The following is a 26,326-nucleotide window of genomic DNA, read 5'->3' as shown; positions in this document are numbered from 1 at the left end:
ATTCTGGTGTAAAGAGTCACAAATAAACAAAAAAAAAAAAAAAACAAATATATTCGTGTTGCCTGTGAAGGAAAACACTCCAATCCGACTTGGCGTCCCTTTTGCCTTCTACCTTGCCAAGTTGTGCCTTGGTTTTCTCGTATTCTTGCTTTGCAGCTAGGACTGATTGTCGTACTTGTTTTCAAGTCTTTGATATTGCTCATGCTCTTAACAAACTCGATTTCGGGAGGTACTCGCTAATACGATCCATGACCCAAGTAAATGGAATTTACCAGTAGGAGTTGAATTAGCGGACCCACACTTTCTCACGTCTAAACCGATTGCCTTGATGCTAGGAGCGGAATTCTTTTTCGATATGTTTGTGTCTGGCCAGCGTTTGGGTGACGATGGGTGATAATCTGCTTCTATTAGATGACTCAGTATTCGGGTGGATAGCTACAGGCGGATACCAAATAAATAGCCCAGTCACCACAGTGTTGTGTGATGTAGCGATTTCGAGTCAGGTAGAGAGATTGATCAAGAAATTTTGGGAGTATGAGAAGGTGGGTTTGGAGAGCAATATGTCGCCGACGAAGCTAAATTCGAAGATTATTATTCCAAAACAACCCGTAGACAAGCAACTGAGAGGTATTCGGTATCCCTACCGAGGAACGGAGAGTTAATTTGAAATCTGGGAGATTCGAGAGCAACAGCAGAGAAGAGATTTCTACAAGAATCAATCGTTACGCGATCAGTATATGTCTTTCATGGAGGAGTATGAGGCATTAGGGCATATGTCACGAGTCGATCAGGGGGGGGGGGGGTGAAGGAGTGGAACGATGCTACCTCCGACACCACCCAGTTGTAAAAGAGGGAAGTACTACTATACGGGTAAGGGTGGTGTTTGGTGCATCAACCAGAAGATCAGCTGGCCTTCCGCTAAATGACCGGTCATCCAAAGAGATCTTCGATCGATAATTCTTCGTAGTCGTTTTTGCCAAATCATGTTGGTAGCCGACATTGAGAAAATGTTTCGGCGAGTGGATGGTTTCCCAGAAGATAGGCTGTTTTAATCAATTCTTTGGCGTCCGTCACCGGATCACCCCTTGGCAACATATGAATTGAAAACGGTCACCTATGGAATCAAACCAGCCCCATTTCTTGCGACAAGGACTTTGGTACAACTTGCAAATGATGAAACCGAGCGATTCCCACGTATATCTGCCACGGTGAAAAACGATTTTTATATGGATGATGCCATAACTGGGGCGAACGATTCTGTGTCCGCCAAGGATTTACGGGTTCAGTTCGTGGAAATGCTTCAGAGCGGTGGATTCAAGCTTCAAAAGTTCGCGTCGAATTGTGCATCCGTTTTGGAAGGTATATCCAATGTAGACCTCTCAATTCAGGCAGCGGATGGAATTTACCTGGACCTGGACCCTATGGTTAAAACGTTAGGACTGATTTGGATCCCCCAACAGATGAGTTCCGATTTCATTTCAAGGCTCTTTCTCTCGTAGAACAAACAGAAAATTTTCTCAATCAAGTTTGTTTGTTTGTTTGATCCACTTGCATTTATAGGGCCTGTAATTACCCAAGCCAAAATCATTATTCAACTCTCATGGCAATTGTTGGATGATAAGAGGCAAAAACTAGCATGGGACTCACCATTGCCATCGTAGTTAGAAGAACAGTTTAGGAGATTATACCAACAACTCCCTCTACTCAACGATTTACGCATTGGAAGATTGGTAGTAACTTCTCAAGCGACAGAAACCTAATTATCCATATTTTATGATGCTTCGGAAAAGGCCTTTGGAGCGTATGTATACATGAGGACAGCAGATTCATCAGGGCGAATCAAGGTGGCTCTACTGTTATCCAAGTCGCGGGTAGCATCGCTCATAACACAAACGATCCCAAGGCTTGAGTGGCGCGCTGCAACATTGGCTGCTGAATAGAGTTTTCATTCCCGGGAATGATTGAGATTTCCAGGGATTCCCGTTTTCCGGGAAATGATTTTCTGTTTCCCGGGATTCCCGTATTTCCCGGGATTTTCATATTTCCCGGGAAGCTTTATAAAAAAAATAACTATCTATTTTCAAACAAAAACCATCGCACCATTTACTTATCATATAATTCTAACCAATGAACTCACTACATCACTTGTAATGAAATAGTTATTCATTAAATAGATGTCGGTTTTGACGATATCTATTTCATGAATTTTGCTATATAAAATAAAGGAATTTTCAAAAGATCTTTTCTACACCCAAAAGTTGAAACCGTCATTATAGGCGTTTTCTGCGTCTATTGATGGCGGAAAAGTGTTCTTCTGAGCGACATGACGTTTTTGAGCGTCTATTGATAGGCAGATAATCCGGTCATTGAGTCGAGCAGTTTTTACGGTACAAATGGGGAAGTACAACTTGATATGGTTTTTGAACCACGCATACCAACAAGCGGGTTTAGTGCTGTGGTATAGTATCTGGTTCTCACGCTCATGACCATGGATCGATCCTGGTTGATGTCGCATGTGTATTTTTTTTCATGTGCGTGCATCACCAACACATGTATTAAAAAATAAAACTTCCACAATTATGCCTCTTTTAAGTGCATGTATTGGAAGTATGGAAATACGCAAAAAACCGAGAGGGTGCAAACCAGATTCGAACCATGATCATCGGATCGACTAGCACACTATTTATCTACTGCTCCAAACTTACCACTGAAGTGAAACGTAACCAAAGTCGATGTGGTTTTACGTTTCATATGCATGATTGCTCATGCTGTTGATAAACATGTGAACATGTGTTATCCCCAGCAAAATAAAGATATACAGTCAAGTCTCCTTTAAAGCGTTAATCATCGTATGTTGAACAAGTTTAATGTATATTCATAATAATTTATCACCTACCAGAGTAGCCACATTCTCTATTGTAGAACTTACTTAAGGACTGTTCATTTTATAAAGTGGACACCTTGTGCATGCTATATCTTTATAATATATCAATAGAATCGTAATCGGTTTTCTGTATACAGTATCGTTAGACTATTATATTATTGCACGATGGTGTTATAACAAAAAAGCCATCAAAATAATTATAATTCACACGAATAAGGAACAATGTTTAGAATGGTCAAAGATTGGTAGGTCTGGAGCCAAGTATAATAGTTGAGTATACCAAAACACAATTCATTCATAAAAATTCGGATTTTTGGTATGTGAAAAATATTGTTTAAGTTTGAAGAACATCTTTTCTAGGAAGTTTTTGTCGAAACTTCTTTGTTCTTCTTTGTAAGATCTTATATTTCCATATAAGAGGAAAATAATAGTATTACGATGCACAGAAAACCGATTATGATTTCATTGATAAACTAGCTAACCCAGCGTGGCTAATCACGTTCCATAAGAATTTTCAAGCAAAAACCTCTTTCAAAGATTAATAATGTTTATGTTCAATTGTAAAATGATAACATGGACAGAGAAATTTCTCTGTTGATTAATATGCCATTGGTGTATGAATAATAAGCTGAGACACGCATGATATTTATGAACGCAAAATCGCCCAAATTTATGCTCTAACCATACTCCACTGTTATAGTGCCGTTATTCTGATCTGAAATAATTACAGCCTTAAATGCTGTTGTGAAATATTTCAAAAGTTCCAGAAGCTTCTATAAATTAGAGAGAAGAATCTGACTGAAAATTCTAGAATATTCTATTGAATCCCGATTAACCAGTGCTACAATTTCTGTATAGATCTTTGTGCTGCGATGGCGATCGTCAACGATATACAACGAATCGAATTGTAATTAGGGGACTATCGACTAATGAATATATCGAGTCATCGAACAGGAATGCTTTGGAAAGCTCTTTTAGGGGACCATTATAGTTACCATAAAAAAATATTTTTATTTTGCCTTCATAAGTCGATATCGAACCATGGAACATCGACTCAAGAAGGTTGTGTAAATAAAAAAAAAACTAGAATATTCGGCCCACAATCATGTTTATCTTTCCTTTGCAAATATCTTATTTGTTTTTGAACCTTATATTGAAATGACGAAACCCGTAATGAATCACATTTTCAACTTGCATCGGAATTTAAGTGCGGTCGAACAGCATAAAGTTGGTTTGTTTACATTTTGATTACCGTCCAAGTTCATAAAGCCGGAAAACTACAATGATAAAAAGATCGTGACTTTTATACGAATTAGGAAGGACAAAGCTCCGGAAAAATCTAGAACACCCTGTGCAATAGCTGTTATAGTGCTCCACAATTTGCAATAGGGTCCTAAAATGGTTAATTAAATCTTGTTTTCATTTAATAACACGAAAGATCATATTACTGCAACTACTTTAGCAATTTTTCTCGCTCGAATAACGGATATATCATATTTAAACTTTAATTTCAAAATTGGATCCATAAATGAACCTTGACACTTGAGATCATGTTCGACGTTCGCTTAGTCGACAAAAATATCACAGGGGTTTTAGTTTTAACACTGGGGTTGTTCCTATCTGACATTTCGGAAGGGACACGGAAAACAAAATACACCCGAAATTTGAGTTCAAATCAAGGAGTGTGACAAAATCTATAAAAACATAAAAAAATGTTTTTTGTACTTAAACAAATGAAAAACATTAAAAAATTGAGTAAACATGTGTTTTTGGCCTGAACGTAAGCGTTTGGCACTAAAATTGGGACAGGGCTTTAGGACCCTATTGTAATGTTGTTACATTCAAATGGACTTTTGCAGTGCTCTTAATTTGACTGTTGTTGTGCTCTTAAATTACTGTTGTATGCTGCTCAATGAAACCTTTCAAAGCGTTACTGACAGACAGAAAACTCTGGGATTTTATAAACATGATAAAAAAGATATAGCATAAACAAGGTGTCCTCTTTATAAAAAATAATAAATGAATAGTCTTTAAAACATGAAAACTCTGTGGAATCTTTTGCTGGTGCTATTCAAAGAAAACAAGATCACGGTTCTACTTTCACATTGATAAAAAATATCGATGAATGCTACCCAGAATGAGCCGATTATAAGAAACCGTGCCCCATATATGGGATTAAATTTTAACCATGGTTTTAGTATAATAGTAAAAGAGTTTTCTATAGATGAATCGATCATTTTGACTCAAGAACAACTTCTGCAAATTGGCTATTAGTTTTTGCAAGCAATTTATTTTAAGAATTATGGCTCCGATATGTTGATTTTAGAACAGAACGTTCAGTGGGGAGATTGTAGTAAACCGTTTGGAGAAGTCAAGAGAACATATATACTGATTTTTTTTATCATGAAAAATATGAAAACAAAATTTCATTTTTATATAACGCAATAATCTTTTTTTTATCATTTTTAATTTTGACTATCTATGAATTGTGATAAGAATTAGTTGTTCAGGACAAAATTTCAGAGACATTTTCGATAAGAAAGATTTTCTAAGAACAACTTATGCTGTCCATAAAGGCCCATATTGAAAAAAGTAGGCACTGAGAAAATAGCGCTCAAACTTTGAAGTTTTTCTTTCATACAAATGTTTATAAATGGCCCCATAAATAACGTAGCATTTTTCACTGATTTTTTACACCCCCCTTCCCTCTCGTACCGTTTCGTCACAAATGCTGATACTTCCCCTTGGAAAATACGTAACATATCAAGCACCCCCCCTCCTTCTTCTTCTTCTTCTTGGCATTGACGTCCTCACTGGGACAGAGCCTGCTTCTCAGCTTAGTGTTCTTATGACCACTTCCACAGTTATTAACTGAGAGCTTTCTATGCCAAAGTTGCCATTTTCGCATTCGTATATCGTGTGGCAGGGGGCCCAGATAGCCGTAGCGATAGACGCGCAGCTATTCAGCATGACCATGCTGAGGGTCGTGGGTTCGAATCCCGCTGGTCGAGGATCTTTTCGTAAAGGAAATTTTCTCGATTCCCAGGGCATAGAGTATCTTCGTACCTGCCACACGATATACACATGCAAAAATGGTCAATCGGCAAAGAAAGCTCTCAGTTAATAACTGTGGAAGTGCTCATAAGAACACTAATCTGAGAAGCTGGCTTTGTCCCAGTTGGGACGTAACGTCAGAAAGAAGAAGATATCGTGTGGCAGGTACGATGATACTCTATGCCCAGGGAAGTCGAGAAAATTTCCAACCCGAAAAGATCCTGGACCGACCGGGAATCGAACCCAGACACCTTCAGCATGGCTTTGCTTTGTAGCCGCGGACTCTAACCACTCGGCTAAGGAAGGCCCCCCCTTTGCATTTTTTATTAATTTTCCTCAGTGATTGGGTTGAAACAAAAAATTAGAATTCAGAAGTTCAATACAAAATTTGATATTAATTACTGACTAAAATGTAAGGATAATCTAATCTAACAGTATGATATACAGTAGCGCTCGAAAGTAATTTGGAAAACAGTTTCAAATAAACACAGTTCCTGTTACATAATTTTGGTATCTAGTTTCATATAGGCTAAATTGTATTACTTTTGCTGTTGTCACCAAGCCAAACAAGTTTACTATAGAAAATGTGAAAAAAAAATTGATTGGATTGATGAAGCTCGTTATTTTTGAGTTAGGGTACAATATATTTTTAGTTTATTTTTAGTTAGAACAAAAATTTCGTTATTGAAGGATTGTTTTTTTTTTTAATTATTCTTTGTTAGAAAATAGATTTCAATGAAAATGAACAATACAATATATTAATTCGAAATGAATTATTATCCAAATTCAAATCTATTTGGCAATCAGTGGCCAGATATAGAAAAGATTACACTTGATATATTTGGAATGTTTAGAAAATTTTAGCGATTATTATACAAATTATTTATCTCTATTAATATTTCAGCTGAACTTCATTATCTTTCTTCATAATAAAATAAACCTACACAACCTATAATGAAACAGTTGAATAATACAAAATTATCAAATTACCAAGTTATCAATAAAATTGAATGATAGGGCAATTTCGATATCACTCGAATCTGTTGTCCACATTAATATTCAGGCTATTCCATCAAGAGCATTGATACATCAAAACAAATCGATGAGTTGATTGAGTGAGATCTCCTGCAACATTGAATGCATAATACACGGTATAAATATCTTGTTTCATGTAATATATGCCGAAAAGAGCATATTTTATTGTCTTGAAAACGGCTGACTTTATGACTTGTTAACAAATGAGAAAAGAATGTAGTTAAAGCATTGATTTTTAATTTATTTATTAAACTTTGATTTTGTTTATTTATAAATTTATCAATTAAGACACGAATATAATATAATATTTACATAACCATTTAAAGCTTTGAAAAATCTGTTTGATTGCATTTATCAAGAAAATCTAAAATTTCTCAGATTTCTTTTCAATCTTGATGAATGTTTTGAAGCTGAATCATCATTTTATAAACCAAGTTTATAAGTCAAACAAAACAGAGGACAGAGCCTGCATCTCAGTGTTCTTATGAGCATTTCAACAGTTATTAACTGAAAGCTTACTGTGCCAATGACCATTTTTGCTTGCGTATATCGTGTGGCAGGAACGAAGATACTCTATGCTCTGGGAAGTCGAGAAAATTTCCAACCCGAAAAGATCCTCGACCGGTGGGATTCGAACCCACGACCCTCAGCTTGATCATGCTGAATAGCTCCGCGTTTACCACTACGGCTATATGGGCCCCGTAAAGATCCCCCTCCCCCCTAAATAGCTACGTCATTTATGGATGACCCCTTACATTTCTTCCTGACATATTTAACACAACCGCATAGCTTACTAATTCTGCTTATAATGATCAGCAAAAAATAATAAACTTGAACACAATTCACGTTTGCAGCTGAAATTTAAATTAAAAGTTCGTATGGAGACTGGTATGCCTTTATTTTTCAATATGGGACTGCACCAACTTCATATTTTCCAATACATTTTCAAACAATGTGTGTTTATTTTTATATGCATAATAAAATGCAGATTAAAATAAGTTTTATTGCACTCATTTGATAACTGTCAAGCAATGATACATAGTTTTGACATCATGAATGCTCTAAAGCATGACTTTAAATCGACAATATGTTGAGCATTATTATTATAAGTAAATTTTCTGGGATGTAGAAAAAATATTGTTCGGAAAAGATCTTCACGAGTTTTATATAGACGGTTATTGTTAACGACTGGATGGTTTAACTTGCTGGAAATATTTTCGGCACTGCAGTCTTAAAAATAAGCTAACACGTGTGTTGCTCCTACGTCCGACGTTTCGGTTATTTTATTTTTATTTTTAAGACTGCAGTGCCGAAAATATTTCCAGTGAGTTTTATATAGTTATGCGGCTTGGCAAACCTCTGAACGAACACCAACACCAAAAAATCCACTTAAGGGTTGAAGAAATCATTTCGTGACGCGTTCACCATTATTTTGCGATTATGTTGTGCACATAAGTTTTTTGAGAATTATTATTTATGTATATCAATTCCAAAAATATGGAAAATCTGGCTTTGGTGTAAAATGTTGAGTGCGATAATTAAACCTTATTGTAATTTCTGTAAATTCCAGTTATTTACTATTGCATCTTCTTTCCAAAAAAATATAACGGTAAATGTAAATGACTGCTAATAAGAGCGGTTTTAAATTTAAAAAAAGTTTGAAATTCCAATCCCCATATCTTTCTTAGGGGTCGTCCATAAACCACGTGAACATTTTTCCTGACTTTTCAGTCACCTCCTCCCCCCTTGTGCTTTTGTGTGGTTTTGACGAATAGCCCCCCGCTCGCCCAATGATCATGTGTTTCATTTGTTCATGAATGAAACAGAAATTTGAAAAATGGGAGAAGAGATATTTATGAATTGGTTTGCTATTATTAAGCGAAATGTGAGATTATAGTGTGACAAACTTCTGCAAAAATCCCTAACAAAATTAGCTTCAAAAAGATTTGTTTCTACTGCAGTGTTCCTTATTATTGTTTGAGGAATTAGTTTTCACTTAGAGATAATTTTGTATTAACATTACAGTACTAACATGTGGGGAACATTTTTTTTTTTCAAATTTTGTCATAGTAATTTCCATAGAAATCTTAATCGTCTTCTAATCGTTGTTGGTAAAGAAGATATGAAATATTGAATTTAAAATTTTTTTTTTTAATTTGAACCATCCGACTGCTAATGAAACCTTTCAGGTTTAGTTGATGGTGGAATTTTCTTTGAAACACAAATGGGTGGACCGTGGTCTTTGGCTAGATACCCCCTCCCCGCTAAATGATAACATAGTTTATCAACGGCCTCTATTTTGATAAGTAATTGTTAAAAGAATTACGGTAATCCAGTTTGCTGTATGCACACTTAGATGTTTGATTACAATATTACATCGTCAAATGAATCGAATCCCACAAACCCTGGGTCTCCTATTTCGAGGAGTCTCATACCGTCCCCAACCATGCGAGTAATAGGAGACCGAAATGTAAATAAATGAAAAGTAAATCAATCAGCAAACGTCAACGATAAAATTCTGCTTATAAAGCGCCCGACTGTTATAGTCAAGTGTGTTTATTTGTTTCTCCCTCATATATTACCCAATCCAACACGCACGGCATGAAATTCTATTTCCACTGCAAATGTATAAGTCATTGCCGATAATAAAGATAAACAAACATATAGATTTTGACTCTGGTATAAGTAAGAAATTCCCGCAGCACCGCGTTGGTACTTTAAATATATTTATAGAACATATCATCTCACCCCTTCTCGCACTTGGCTGTCCAACGGGTGTTGTATTTTACTCCTCTTGCAGGTTGTCCTCCGTGACAAGATGGTTCCATCTTGTGTGATGTAGAGAACCCCATTCATGAAAAACTGTGATAGGCGAGTAGTGAGGGTTTATGTTTAAGGATCCGAAGGTTGCGGTTTCGAATTCAGTTACTGTTATATTTTTTTGTTTTTCATATTTTGGTGTCTAAGGCAAATTTCTTGTGGCGGAGCCTTGGGGCAATCGGGTATATGGGGTAGCTAACAAGGGAAGGTCACGATGGTGTTACACGGGGTTTTCAACCGGACTATTTTTGTTGGATTCAACATGTCGAAATATGTGAAACCCCAAAGCCTTTCGGGTGAAGAGCCAGGGAGATGTAGTATGTTGTTAACAAAATGTTAATAAAATCTTAAATTTGTTTTACCAAATTAGGATGATAGTGTTGTCTAACACAGATCACCTAGATATAAGAAATGAATGTAATGTTTGGAATGATACTAATAAAGAAATTAAAAAAAAAATATGTACATCGTAATGTTCTGAATGGCTTCAACGGATGACGCATGAATTTGGATACTAGGTTCAAATAATGACTTATTCAGTAGGTACAAGAATGTTGACACTTTTGACCGGGTTAAATCCGCTCGATAAAGGCAATAAATACATTACTTAGAAAAGAGATAACTTAACTTTATATAAAATGAGTAGTAGAAAATCGGTAAAATAGAATGGTGTTTGATTTTCGATGATGTTATTACTTTTAATAAAAGTAACATTGTTGCTAAATAAATAACTTTACTCAAGAAAATTGTTTTAAAAAGAACAAAATGTTTATTATTTATGTGTGATTTTTTGTGTATTCATACACTAACAAATGAGGCCATTTGAAATCACAGATCTGACTGTTATTTTTTTAGTTTCAGTTCAGTCATTTAAAACGACAATATTTTCACTTGTCCCACTAGTTTCCAAAATTTTCAATATTTACCTTGAACTTTGGCACAAACATTAAATTTAAATATAGCATAGATTTAGTAGGAAACAATCTGAAAAATATAGTAGATCTTATTCATTTTATTTTTTTTAAGAACCCTCTCTATACGAATTCCTTTACCCATTTGTCACACGGTACCTTATTTCGATAGTCACTCAAGCAAAATGATTATCTAAATACAGGGACCGGAATCTATTATGATAATTCGCCACAAGAAATCGGGTTGAATTTCATAAATTTGCCTGAAGAACCAAAAAATAAAAACAAAATATATACTCACGCTTATTCAGAATCGAACCAAGGACCTCCCGATTCATAAACCAGTACTAACTCCACGAACCTATCAACGACTTGATGGGAGAAGTGACAAAAGCAATATATAAAGCGTTTTATATTGCAATATTCATTCCATTCCTCTGACATGTCCACCATCCATTTGCCGCGTGACCATTTGCCTAAGTGTGCGTTTCCGATGCCATCATTCGGCTTCGGATTGGTTGTGCAATTGTGTGGGTCGGGCGTAAACATTTAGATTGCTCGAATTTTCAAGTCCAATGTGCTCGATTTCAATTGACGGGTTTGCCCGTCTACGCTTAGGAGGCGAATCTTACCATCAATAGGTGGATTTAGCACCTAATACGCTAGGAGGGAAATCCGCCATCCGAATTATTTTGGGTGTATGAACTCAGTAGGCTTATAAAGTTTTCGTGGATGTAACAGTCACAATTTTTAATATAAAGACTCTAGTTGGATCAAGAATAAACTCCACGAGGACTTTTACTTAATGCTATAAACTTTGTTGTTCTGAAGCCTAGCATTTAAGATGAAACTAGGTATCATTTCTTTAAAAAAACATGAATAAATTACTCACAAAGAAGAGAAATAACCAACAAATATACTGGTAGAAAATACATATAGGATCGATGAAGCCACATGACTAAGAACAAATATTCGAATAAAAGCGAAAAATAAAGCCAGGCATTGTTTTTACGTCTGAAAGCTTTTTATCACGGTTTTGTAAAATAAAACACAAAAAATACGAAAATTTTTTTTTGTGTTTATTGTCGCTTGTGCTCCTATAGCCTATAATACAAAGCAAACTACAAATCAAAACCGTGTTTTTGATTTTTGCTTTAAAAAGTGGATCAAAAGCTTTTGATTGATATAAAAAAGTTCTAATTTAATTATTATTTCGTTTTATGAAAAATAGTTTTTCTTAGTAGTGCTACTATAGGAACAATAGGTTTCCTGTAGATGCAAGGGAGCTTAAATTATAAGCAAAACTATATTTCGATTATTTTTTTAACAAAATCGAGTTGTGTATCAATGGTACTTAGGTAAATGGTTCCTGAGCTTCATGCAAAACGGCCGTAAAAAGCTACTTGTGCGACTATATGGGACTGTCTACTAAGGGAACACCGACCCTACACGAAATACGAATAACTTAAAAAATAAAATTCCATCAATTTTGCTCTATATCCACGTTTTTCAGAATTTTCCGGGATACCGGGATTTCCCGGGAAATGGTAATTTCATTTCCCGTTTCCCGGGAAATCAAATCCCGGGAAATTTGAAAACTCTACTGTTGAAATGTATTCCCAGGTTATGGATTCGGTCGAAACTCCTATCGAAACTTTCTTCTGGACGGATTCAGAAATTGTTCTTCATTGGTGTGCTGCAGTCCCATCGACTTGGACGATCTTTGTTGCGAATCGTGTCGCCAAAATTCAACGGTTAATCGAAAACTGCCACTGGAATCGTATTCCCGGAGAGAAAAATCCAGCGGATCTCATATCTCGTGGGATCCTCTCTGAAGAAATTTTGCAGAATCGTTTGTGGTGGAAAATTGGCCGAAGCAAAAGATGTGCACCGCAAATGGAATGGCAGAGGGTGAGACGACAAGTGGTATTTCATCGAAGAGTACGTACTACAATATTCAACCTACACTACAATGGTTCGTCATGCTGCTCGGTGTCGTCGTTACCTACACAACCTGCGAGTGAAGAAGGGCAATCGCAAGGTCGGACCATTGACCGTAGAAGAACTACTACAAGCCGAAACCAAAATAATACAGTGGGTTCAACAAGATGTTTTCGATAGAGAGTTGAAGGCGGTAAATAAGGGAGAGTGTATCGCGACAATCACCCCTACGCTGGTATTGCCCGTTTGTCGCGCACGATGGTTTGTTGAGGGTAGGGGGGATACTTGGGAAGTCGGATTCTCGTCATTTTATGGCCGAACTACCTAAACTAAGAGTTGTTCCAGCAAAACCATTTTCGACTACTTCGGCCGGATCTATGTGCAACCTGGGTATCGAAGAACAGCAGTAAAGGCGTATGTGGCAGTGTTTGTATGTTTCTCCACGAAGGCAGTACATCTGGAGTTAGCCACAGATTTATCGACGGCCTGCTTCATCCAAGCTTTAAGGAGGTTTATTTTCGTCAGGGAAAGTGTGTCCAACTGTTCTCCGACAACGACACAAATTTGTAGGTACAAAGAACGCCATGTAAAAGCTTCTACATAATCTTCGATCCAAGGAACATAACGAAGCAGTTTCGAAGTGGTGTACAGACGAAGGAATGCAGTGGAGTTTCATACCCCCGGCGCCCCCACTTTACCGGCCTATGGGAGAGTGCCTTCCGATCAACAAAGGTGCACCTGCTGAAGGTACTAGGCAATACAGCGGTATCGTATGACGATATGACGACTCTCCTAGCCCAGATAGAGTGTTGTCTAAATTCAAGGCCCATAACACCTCTATCTGTAACCCAGAAGATTTGGAGGCCCTAACTCCTGGCCATTTTTTGGTTTGCACGTTTTTGCAAGCTTTACCCGAGAAGAATTTGACTAGTGTACCACCAGGAAGGCTGCAAAACCGAGACTTCATTCAACGATGTCTTAAGTTTTATTGGAAACGGTGCACAATGGTCGGGCTCCATCTAAAGGGGCGGCCAAAACTACCATAAACTTTTTTGAGATTTTTATGATTTTTTTAGTTTTAAAATATACCTCATGTGTTATATTATTATGGTCCTTAATTGAAATTGAACTAACATTTAAATGTCTATGATTTTTATGACGGCAAACCAGCTGAAGTCCAAAAATTGTAAAAATGTTACCGCGGTGGAAGTCCGAATATCTCACCCAACTGCAGGCACGTATCAAATGGTGGCAACCGCCAATGGAAATAAGGACTGGAAGTCTGGTAGTGATTCGCGACGACAATCAACCGCCGACACGCTGGAGAATGGTACGCATTCATGCCGTGCATCCCGGGGACGACAACGTAGTTAGAGTCGTCACACTCAAGACAGCCGATGGGTTCATCAAAAGACCGGTTTACAAAATATGTATTCTGCCGGTACTTGATTCGGTGAAAGCGGAGGTGATGGATCCACGGTATACCTCTGAAACTCCGGCCGTCTTAGAGGGGGGGAGGATGTTGTGAACCATCCTACACAACCTCTACTCTTAGTTGGTGCTGACAGTCATCGCTACCAAAAATTTTGCGTATGAATACTTCCTCTAGTTTTCAAGAAAGATTGCGAGAAGAAGAGTAACAATTGTTGTACAAACTGCCCTTAAGTCTGCAAGTCATTCCATTGCCAGAATAAAAATGTCCAGCCATGCGAACAGTTGTGTCGAGGAAGAAATTTTAGTAGTTTAACTAAATATATCCACTTAGTAATCAATAAAGTTTAGTCCGCGTTATGGTGTTTAAGTGCCTCAAACAATCTATGTTTTTTTGTGGTATACCGAGTAGACTCAAGTGCTCAAGTAGTTCATTTGAAAAGTTACTGAAAACATCTTGATAAACTTGACTTCATTGCTATTTGTTAAGAACATTTGCAGTAAATTTTGTCGTTTTAAAAATGTTGAACGTCAAACACGGAGTGAAATGCATTTTCATTGGAACGGCAATGAAACTTTATGAGCTTTCTATGTTAATATGCAATTAAGCTAGAACTGTGTAAGTTACAGAGACTTTTATTGATGCGTGCATGAAATCATTTTTGAAAAGCATATCTTAGAGAGATGTTTCGCGTGTTACTTAGGATTCATCAATCAAATAATTTCATCCATTTATTGAGTGGGTGTGATGTGATTCGTACTAGTAAACGACATTTTTGAGCAAATTCTTATGCGACTTCTTCTTATCTGTGCACACCTGGTCCGTCCCCAGTTGGAGAGAAGTTGTGACTTCAGACATAATCTTGTATTATTGTTCGTTGTTGCAACAATATTCTTAGAAGATACTTTATAAGGTGTATCATATTTTGCAACCATGTTAGCTTACACAGTAATTCATTTCATGAGTCTTCAAACGATGGAAACACATTAGTTTAAGAATCATGTGGATCAAATTATTCCCAAACACATTTTGGAACTTATGTCTGTTTCAACTCAAATCGAAGAGACGGGCAGATGCTCCCTCGATGGTCTCTATGTTTCCATATCACAGCAAACTTAATATTTTCAATTTCAATTACGATAATTATCACAATGCTTTCTCGTCCAAGCGGCAGCAGCAAAGTGTGCAATGGAACAGTCATAAATCTGGAACGTAGCCGGAATGATTCTCTAATTACATTACCATCGCTACATCGGCTATGATGGTTCGACATCTGGGTTAATAGCACCGATGCTCATTCTAGAGAGCTATAGTCCAGAGTCCAAAAGCATGATACTGATTTGATTGTATTTCCAACAAAGTGTGGCACTCAAACAAGTCAAATTATCTTTATGACACTGGGTAAAATGTTATCATAGGTAATGGTTTCTAATCGATGCTGGTTTATAATTTTTGCCCAAGCGACAGTGCCAGTGGAGTGAAGTTCTTGAAACCGCATGGAAAATGCAATTATCTTGTTGATAATAATCAAATAAAATGGCCTTAAATAGTCTTATCGGGTGATCAATTCAATTGGAAAACAATTAGCTACGGTTTGCTGTTTGATGCAATATAAGACTTCAGAAAAAAGGGTATTTTCATGCTCTAATTAGATTTACGACGCTTCCGTAATCATAACCAGCCGTATTGTTTGGCACAACTTTCGTTTGAACGTGCCACACAAAAAAACGGCATGTAACTAGGGCCTTCTGGGTTATGTAAGCATAGCAAGCAAAACTCGTACAATGCAACAGCTATGCGTTCTTTAGGGTTGCTGAATAAGGATTTAAACATTGTTTGATTCAAATATTAAATACAAGATGACAAGAAGACAAGAAGACAAGAAGACAAGAAGACAAGAAGACAAGAAGACAAGAAGACAAGAAGACAAGAAGACAAGAAGACAAGAAGACAAGAAGACAAGAAGACAAGAAGACAAGAAGACAAGAAGACAAGAAGACAAGAAGACAAGAAGACAAGAAGACAAGAAGACAAGAAGACAAGAAGACAAGAAGACAAGAAGACAAGAAGACAAGAAGACAAGAAGACAAGAAGACAAGAAGACAAGAAGACAAGAAGACAAGAAGACAAGAAGACAAGAAGACAAGAAGACAAGAAGACAAGAAGACAAGAAGACAAGAAGACAAGAAGACAAGAAGACAAGAAGACAAGAAGACAAGAAGACAAGAAGACAAGAAGACAAGAAGACAAGAAGACAAGAAGACAAGAAGACAAGAAGACAAGAAGACAAGAAGACAAGAAGACAAGAAGACAAGAAGACAAGAAGACAAGAAGACAAGAAGACAAGAAGACAAGAAGACAAGAAGACAAGAAGACAAGAAGACAAGAAGACAAGAAGACAAGAAGACAAGAAGACAAGAAGACAAGAAGACAAGAAGACAAGAAGACAAGAAGACAAGAAGACAAGAAGACAAGAAGACAAGAAGACAAGAAGACAAGAAGACAAGAAGACAAGAAGACAAGAAGACAAGAAGACAAGAAGACAAGAAGACAAGAAGACAAGAAGACAAGAAGACAAGAAGACAAGAAGACAAGAAGACAAGAAGACAAGAAGACAAGAAGACAAGAAGACAAAGAAGGACAAGAAGAAAAGAAGACAAAGAAGACAAGAAGAAGAAGACAAGAAGACAAGAAGACAAGAAGACAAGAAGACAAGAAGACAAGAAGACAAGAAGACAAAAATATAAACAGTTTTAAACTGCGTTAGTAATAAAAAAAAATGCTCCATTTATATTTCAACCAAATTTGAATTTGAACATCTCTTTTACGAGCGCATTCAACGAAGACAGTCAAAATCTAATAAAATGAAATATGCTTTTTGTTTTGAGAGTTTTGACTGTCTTCCAGGCCTACCGGGCCGCCAACTGCTGCTTCCTCGGTGGTGGTCGGTTGGTATTTCACGATGGCATGTTGTTGCTTTCGGAACGATTCGCTGGATGCCTGCGTCAAAAGCGAGTTACCGCACAATGTCCCGGGTTTCCATTGCTGCAAAGAATGATGATGTCCTACCGCGAGCAGTCCATGAGAGCGTTGTGATGCTTTTGTTTAATCCATTTGTTCTTTCGAGTCGACTCCTCTCTGTGTACGTTCATTTATTCGCATTCAAAGCCGGACTGTGGAATTCAACAGCAGGGATAGGATTGGAATCAACACAATGCTCGCAGATAGATGCCAACAAAGCTCAATGAAAGAAAATGTTTTGTTCTTCATCTCATGATTTAGGGCATAATACGGATGACTGTTTAAAAATATTTTCCCGTCTAATAAGTTTCTTAGAGAATTACCTTTAGCCAAATAATCCAACTTATTTTTTCATTCTCTTCAAAGTGTAAGACTAAATTAAGGAAACACCGTTATTCAAGACATTTTCAGAGCATGACATCAACCACCACCCATGAAGCGGACACATAAAAGCTAGAACCTAAATGTCACGTTAGATAATGGATTTTCCATTACAGGCAAGACAGAAATTACATCCTCTGCACACGTAATGTGTTGAAGCGATATTTTTCGCCTTAGATGGGTTTTATTTTTGTGTTCCATTTTGTCTCGAGAGTTGAACCAAAAACTTCAGAAAGGTGGGACGACTACCGGGCCCATCAACTGTTTGAAATCACGTGAAACTTATTTAGGAATACAGTAAACGGCATAGGCCTAGTATGAACCAGCAGAGTAAATGATGATTTGACATTAGGGGGAGATCCCCCAGTGCCGGACAGCACCCAATACCGGACAAAGTTGAAACATTGAGAAATCATGGTCCAATTAAGATGGTGTATTAGTAGAAAAGAAAGCTATTATGTAGACTAATGTTTGCGTAGAATAACACATCCTTGAAATATGCATCCCTTTTTAAAAAAGTAGAAAAGTTTGAAAATCTTTAAAAAATTGACGTATCTTCTTAATTTTGAGCCTATTTAGTAATTATTTTGAATATGAAAAAATACTTTGGATCCCGCAAGCATATTCGAACATAATACTAATTTGATAGTATGAATGTATTTTGTACCGTAATTGAAGTAAATATGGACAAATTACAATTTTGGTCAAGCACCTCCTGTCCCTCAGTTTCGGACAGCTTGATTTGTTATATGATATCTTTGTAATTATTGCATCAGTGTCTCATAATACTTTCATTAGTCATGGGTTCCGTCGACCATGGTATCAAACTTGCAATAAAATTAAGAAGAATGAACATTCATAACAACATCGTAAAATGTTCTGTTTTCATCATATATGAAAGAGGTTTTTGATAGGCATCTTGCAAACTAAGAAAAACTCATTTTTTTTTTGTAAATGTTGCAATTGCATTGAATTGGTAATTATAAACTATTTCTATAGTGTACACATTCAATGATGTTCAAATTTACAGAATTCGAGGCATTTCCAGATCGTGTCCGGTATTGGGTGCCACCTTTCAAGATCGATCAATTTGGTACTAAAATACATCATCAGAACACAATGTCAAAATTCATATTTATATTTTCAAATTTATTTTTGTATACTATAAAAATGATAATATTTATCATAAATGGGTAACACAAGCCCATAAAATCAATATTTTTCGAATTATGAATTTAGTGGCTTAAGTGCCCGGTACTGGGGGATCTCCCCCTATATATCTTTTTTTCTTGTTTATCTTGTGTCATGACAGCGTAACAAAAATGAATTTTTGGCATGTCTCAAGGATCAAATTATGTGTCTTTAGTGAATTTGAAATATTCCAGCACATCATTATCTTTAACTACAGTTCACCAAAGTTGTATAAAACACTGATTTTATTGGTTTTATTTTTCGTGGTATAATCCAACAAGCATGCAAAATAGGACTTTATGTTCCATTTCAGTTAAAATTACATGATAAAATTTAGTTGGAATCGATTTTCAAGAAGCTTTCAGTCTCCATACAAAATTCTTCGTTTCTTTTATATAGCGAAACACAAAAATTTTCTTAAACAGCATGATCATCTGAAGTATTATAAGTATTGTTACATACTAGAGATGGGCAAAACGGCTCATTTCAGTGAACGGATGCGATCCGAATCACTCATTTTAGTGAACCGGATCTTATGAACGGTTCAGTGACTCAACGGCTTGCAAAATAAGAGCGAATGAAAAAGAGCGGTTCATTACCTGTTGCGCGACATACGTCGTTCCTTTCGTATTTTGTTCTGTCTCAGGGCGCTGCCGTAGTGAACGCGTCATGCGACGCGTGCGTGTGTGCGAACTCGCAAAGCAGTATATCAAAAATAGAAATTTCTACACGCGTTACTATGTCATCGGCCTCATTCTTCGTACATTCTTCCCAAGAAACTCACGATACACTCAGCTGATTCCCCCTACCCGAACCAAAAGGAAGAAGCAAAAAATGTGGTTGCCATTTAAGTGGGCATTTTCACTCTCTATCTTACATCTTCCTGTGAGCAAGTGGGCGGAGCAAATGTGTCTGTCTATGCTGAGAGCGCAGAGAGCACGGTGCAGCTGAAAACTTTGCTTGCATGTGTGCCCGTGGCGCGCAAAGCAAGACACGTGTCAAGCGTTAACGTAAAGCCAAGAAACGAACGAAGGAAAATAGGGGAAAATGATCGTTTCATTCTTTTTTCGGGTCAATTGTCTGATCCGAACTAATCAAATGAACCGACTCTCGCCAAAAATGAGCCACGGATCACTCGTTCTTTTAAGTGATCCGGATCTTTTGAACGGCTCCGATTCTTTTTGCCCATCTCTATTACATACATGAAATTAGAATTCTGTGGCAAATTAAGCAAATAAATTGCCATTCAAGCTGGCAAACTTGCATGCATGTTGGCTACAGCTTTAGGACATTTCATCGAATGACATTTGGTGGAATGACGTTTGGTCGAATGACATTTGATCGAAAGTACATTTGGTCGAATTGCTTTGGAACATTTACTTTGGTCGAATGACGACCCTAAACGTTCAGGAAAATTGGAGAAGTGTCGCCCAAGACCGACGAAGATGGAGAAATTTGGTTCACATATTATTTTCAAATAGTTTATTGAAAGATCATTTGGTAAAATTGGATATTGTTTTCTAAGTGCTGCAAAGTTAGTGAGATAACGTTTTCTTTTGAATGATCTCTCGAAATAGCCATGATTTCATTTGTCAATGATATTGTATTGCAGCGTATTGATTCCACCAATCTTTTATCATGTTTGAATTTCTACACGCCCGCTAGACAGTTAAGAAATCGGAATTTGTTTGCATCAAATAATCATTGAACTAACTATGCAAAATTCGGCCCAATGAATCGAATGATGTCTCTTTATAATCAGCATTGCACATAAATTGATCTGACCATGTCGCGAACAAAGCTAAGACAATATTTTAATTCCTAAAGATATGATACAACTTAGAATTAAGCAAACATGTAGTCTACTATTGATTGACGAAATAAATAAATAAAAAAAATTATTAACTGTTGTTGGATAAAAAATGGGACATTTTATGTAGTTTTATTTTTAAGTTTCATTCATCTTTTAATCTAGGATTTCGATGATTATTCAAATGAAGTTTTAAGAAGTAGATTTTCTGTACATTGACTGATAAATAAAGCGCTAGTGAATTTATTATTCTTTGAAAATATCATCATTCTTTGAAAAACTGCTCAAACAGTTTTTATTCTATTACTCAACGATATGAGCATAATGTTTTCATTATTTATTATTTCTTTGAAATATTATTGTTCTTCGTAATGAACTGCTGATCTTCATCTGATGGAAGCATTCGGAAAGAATGCTCGGGATCTTTCTTTAAATTCCGGGTCTTGCAGCTTACGGATGTGGGTAAGATTTTTGAATGGGGAAATCAGAATTAAAACGGGCGGAATAACTTGGAAAACCTTTATGGCGAAGTGAATGTTAGGTGTCTGCAATTCTGCTTATAGTAAATAAGCTTATTGTGAATTCCAAATTAATAACATTCCTCAGGCAAACATATAGCTTTACTGAAAGTGTGGATGACGTCGGGTGAAAAACAGAGTTTGCAGTAAAAGCTTTGAATAATTAAAAATTAAAATTGTGCTAATTCTATGTTAAGACGAGTTAACTGCTAGGCGACAAAAGTTGGCTTGCTTCTTTTTAAGATCAGCTTATCTCGAATCTCAGAACATGCCTGAACGAAAAAGCAGCATAAAATGTCAAAAAACGAAAGAGTTCAATCAATATTTTTGTAGAGCTCCATCAAATTGAATAACAAAATTTAGCTTATCGCGTATAGATTGTTGGTAAAATGATTGATACTTTTCCAATCATTCCTTCACAATTGTATTAGCGGCAAACGCTACTCTCGACGAGAATCAGACTAAACGTAAACCTTTGTTTTCGTACTATTTAGATTCGACCACTAACTTTTCCACAAAATGTCGGTTAGACCAAATATCATATGCTTTCTGTTGCAACTAAACCTTTTCGACCAAATGTCCATTCGACAAAATATCCGTTCAACCAAATGTACTTTCGACCAAACGTCATTCGACTAAATGTCATTCGACCAAATGTCATAGATTCCTTTCGCATCTGGTCGTATTTCATCTTGAGTTTCATGTGGCGTATTGAAAATGGAAAGATTCTTAGCTGAAACAATGTTGGCTAAATAGTATAAACAAACGTTTCGGTACAATATGTCATCGTAATTTACGGTATCGATTGAGTCCGATGGGCTGTGAACCATCATGTCTAGCTTTCAACAACTGAACTGTTAATGAAATGTTAATTAAATCCAGATACAACCTTATGCAATTATGTTCATTAGGGTATCAACTAATACATGAGCATGAGCATGAGCATGATTGACCGCCCGCAGTTGCTACTCCGTTATTGCAAGAACAGTTGTACTTACACAGGGAACCAACAGACACTAATCGGGATCAGTAGCATCCTCAATGTGTAAGTACTGGTGCTCTCATTATTATAATAAACAATGCCGGTCCCGGCTGCGTCCGAATGCAGGTCAATTTTGGAATGGGAGGGAAATGTTGACGTTTTACTTGCTTTACAGAAGCCGAGGAGTCCTCTGCACTTCCACAAGAAAACACTGGGAGTTTGGATATGGGAAAGGATTCGTTTTGGTAAACGATAAATATATAATTCGAAATGAATACGTGAGCATATACACGAATGACCGACACTGATAGTGTGGTTAATATGCAAACCGGACACGATACTGATTCCGTTGCTCGCTCGACAGGAGCATACAACAGGTACAACGTATCAAACTCTACTGACGCGTTTGTTTTTTGTTTTACTCCGGCGCATTTCGTTTTTTCTTCCGCGCAACGCGAACCGGCCACAATGGATCCGGATTCCGTCGCTCGCCCACAAGGAGCATGCAACAGATTCAACGGATCCAACACTACTCCATTAGGGTATCAACTAATGCATTTGTCATTAACTAGTAAACGGGCCGAAACAGTGACATAGGGTCAATGTTCAATATATTTGAAATGAATATCCCATGCAAACTTTAATTATATTTATTTATTTATTTATTGATTCATAAATCTGTAGAGTAAGGGCTGCCCCTTTTAAATTACTACATAAGTTGAGTCCATCAGAATTCATCAACTACTTAATTATGAAAAATAAAACTCAAACATTACACTAACAAAAATTCTAATTCCTCCTATTAAACCACGCAATACAGTCTCGCCAGAAAATATCTGCGGAATTTAGCTGTATTATTAATATTTACAATTTGAGTTCGACCAGATAAATAAGATCGCACTAAATTTGATGCATTTCGTGAGAAATAAAACTGAGTTGTTAGCTTATTGACAAGTTTAACATGCGAGACGCGATCAAAGGCTTTTGAAAAATCAATCATCAATAGAAACGCTACACCTCTCCTATCAATTTTCTTAAGAATATCGTCATTTAATTTTAGAATCGCAGATGTAGTGCTATGCGCTGGTCTAAAACCAGATTGGCATTCACTGAGTAAATTAAATGATTCAACAAATTGGAAAATTTGATTTTTCATATTTTTTTCAAACACTTTCGATAAACCGCAAAGAATACTTATTGGTCTTAAATTTTCCAATCCATTTATTCTAGGCTTTTTCTTTATAGGAATTATTTTGCAACTTTCCAGGCTTGTGGTTACTTTGAGGACGTTAAAATTAAATTGAAAATATAACGAACCTCAGAAACTGTTAAGGGCAGCAACAGTTTTATAAAACGTAGTGGAATCAGATCTATCCCAACTGAATTCGACTTAAAGGACTTGATTGAAAATGCAATATCACTCTCCAAAACAGTTGAAAAACTAAAATTGTTATACTGAGAACGAATTATAGACAGATTCTGATTACATGCAGTAAAATTCAAACCAAAATACTCATTTATTTCATCAGCACTATTCGTCACTTCCGCCAAATGGTCAGAACCACTTCATTAGTCTGATTTAGTTTATGCCACAAGTCTTTATTCGAGTTAGAAGATGCTAGGTGATTTGATACATAATTTGATTTAGCAGTATTAATCGAATGAGTCACTCGGTTACGCAATCGCTTATAATTATTGAAGTCATTGATATTCTTCGTACGTTTCCAATGAGCATAAGATGTATCTCTGTCTATCATTGCACTACAAATTTCATCAATTGGATTTTTCTTGGGCTGAGCAGTTCTTAACGGAACAAAAGAATTGAAAAGTTCTGATAAACAGTTGTTGAAAAAGTTCAATGCAAGGTCAGGATCAGTTATACTATAAAGTAGATTCCAGTTAACCCGTATAGGCCTGACTGAAAGCAAAAATGCTAAAACCCTCACCACTCAGCGAATACTAAACGGATTCAAATATTTTGTCAGTATACTGGCTCACATATCTAGTTTCTAAAAGATGCCAGAGGATTTCGGAAATGTTTCCGCATATTATTTCTTATAAACGATCAAGATTAATTATAATCTATTCCACAATGTGAAAGCCGTACTGTGCAAGAATTGTTTAGCTTAGGTTTGTATTTGCATATTTAATTGCAAAACAGGAAGAGTAACCGGTCATCAATAATTGGAGCTTAACATGACGGAAATCAATTCATCATTTTATAGCCTAGAATCAAAACAAATACGCGAATGCAAAAATGCAACATATCGCATCAAGGGGGCGACAACTATATATCTCGTAATTTGAAATTTTTGACTTCAATATGTTAAAACATTATTCTCAATTAGATCTGCAAAATATCCACAGCTCATAAGGGTGTGATACAAAATACATAAGTTGAAGTTTATTTTCCAAACATATTCTCTGTGATTTAGCATTACCTTGTAAAACGGTCATATTTTCAACGTTACACATCTCAAAATATTGATTTTCGAGTTATCTAGTTGTATCATCAAGGGGACGACATGTCTCCTGAAACTATAGAAACCGATAAATTTTCAATCTCGAAATATCTAAAACACCAATATATAAATGATGCACCTTTGAATCGTCATAAAAAGTTGCTGAAATGCATTTTCAAAAAATCGTTCGCAATAAGAATGAGTATCCAAAAACCTGGGAGCTTTTCGATAAAGTGAACAGGCCTACTGCGCACGACCAAGTAAAACTAACCAGCGCCTAAATGCCGACACGATAAGCGCATTAGTGACAAGTTATACTTCGTAACTAATGTAACGCCATATAAACTATAATTTAAGCATTTTATCTCTTAGCTCATGATCATAGCTTAAAACAAACATACATATATTTTAACATTCAGTATTGTGACCTTGGAAGATTAACCCCTTTCAACCTCATTCAACCAATTGTTGTCATATTGAATTAAACAATAAACCGGTAGGTTTTGTTCACACAACTACGTCATGTTTTGGTTGTGTTCATTAACACATTTTATTTATCACAATATCAAATACGGAAAAATATATTTGATAATTGAATCTTTGGAATGCATGTGCAAATTGCTTCAGTTTCGTACGAAATTCAAAACCAACAGGAAAAGCGCCACCGTGAAGCAACTGGAGAATACCCTTGTCGCACCCTAAAATATAAACATAATGTTTAAATCGATTTTTGATATATGACGTAGTTTGTGTCGACTCACCGATTTTGAGAACGACGTTGATGACGATCCCATTCCGTTTTCGGATTTGTAGATTGTTGTTTGGGCATATCCGTCCTTACTGACATCAGTATTCTGCGACACTATGTGGGATGCATCGAAACCGGGGCTGTTGAGTAAATTAATTTGATCCCAATTTATTTAATTCATCAAGTTCAAAAGATTCTCACGGTGCAAAGTTGGGAAAGCCCTGGAAATTATTCTGCTGTGGGCTTCTAACTGCGCGATGTACTGTTTCAAGGGCGACATTTCCTCGGTTCACATCAACGTTACCGGCTAAAACATACCGAAGTAAGGAAAAGAACAATAATTTATTTGGTATGAAACGTATTTAGCAGAATCTCACCCGAAATTGCGGCCAAAAAGGTTACAAAAAGCAAACTTTTGATCATCATCTTTCAGCGGTAAAATTTCACGATACGATCACTATGAGCTTGGTCTTCCAAATGAACAGCTCACGTTGAACCGGAGAAGCGTCGTCTAATTAGCATTTACTTTCAGCGTATGCGTTAGCATGCCTCCCTCGCCTTTATTTGTAGAAACACACCGGTCAACACAAGCTCACCGTTGACAGTCACTAACTGTCTAGTGATGATGGGAAAACTGGTTCAACGATAAAACGAGTGAATCATTTCGCTGTGACTGTTGTTGTGTTATGCTTTGGAGATGTTCGCTTCGATGCTAACAGGTGATGTGAGCTTCGAAATGCGTTGGGCATGTAACGGGTGAAACGATCGAACACGTGCTGAGTCAATTGCTGCGGGTTTAAATTGGTTATTTCTTAGTGTATATATAATGTGTTTTTTAAACTCACAATGATAAGGATATTGAGTCATAAAGCTCTTAACTAAAAGTAAATTATTTGTTCTAGGCATTTGTCTGAAAACTCAGTGCTGTGCATAAAAACCTGCGTGTCACATAAGATCTTTTGGTGCGTCATTATAAAATGGCTTCTTTCAAAATCATCAACATAATGTTATGACAGTATTGGTATTTGCAGCATAGCATAACTGTTCATCATCTGATGTTATGGATATTTTATTCGAAATAAAAATGCTTCAAGAGATATTCCAATGTATAATCAACACTTTTAGATAGAGCGTTA

At 36.5% G+C, this 26,326-nt stretch overlaps 1 protein-coding gene across 1 annotated transcript; it reads right to left on the bottom strand.

Moving 5' to 3' along the window:
* Positions 1-24,943: 24,943 nt before the first annotated feature.
* Positions 24,944-25,790, bottom strand: LOC5572227. The gene is made up of 4 exons (XM_001660247.2): positions 25,568-25,790; positions 25,392-25,497; positions 25,204-25,330; positions 24,944-25,140 (listed from the first exon to the last, which is right to left on the bottom strand). Exons 1-4 carry the CDS (start codon positions 25,614-25,616, stop codon positions 25,066-25,068), a joined length of 357 nt encoding a protein of 118 aa, XP_001660297.2. The 5' UTR covers positions 25,617-25,790; the 3' UTR covers positions 24,944-25,065.
* Positions 25,791-26,326: the final 536 nt, after the last annotated feature.

This window comes from Aedes aegypti, chromosome 2, assembly GCF_002204515.2.
Source record: "Aedes aegypti strain LVP_AGWG chromosome 2, AaegL5.0 Primary Assembly, whole genome shotgun sequence".
NCBI lineage: Eukaryota > Metazoa > Arthropoda > Insecta > Diptera > Culicidae > Aedes > Aedes aegypti.
This window is presented reverse-complemented; position numbering and strand designations above follow the sequence as displayed.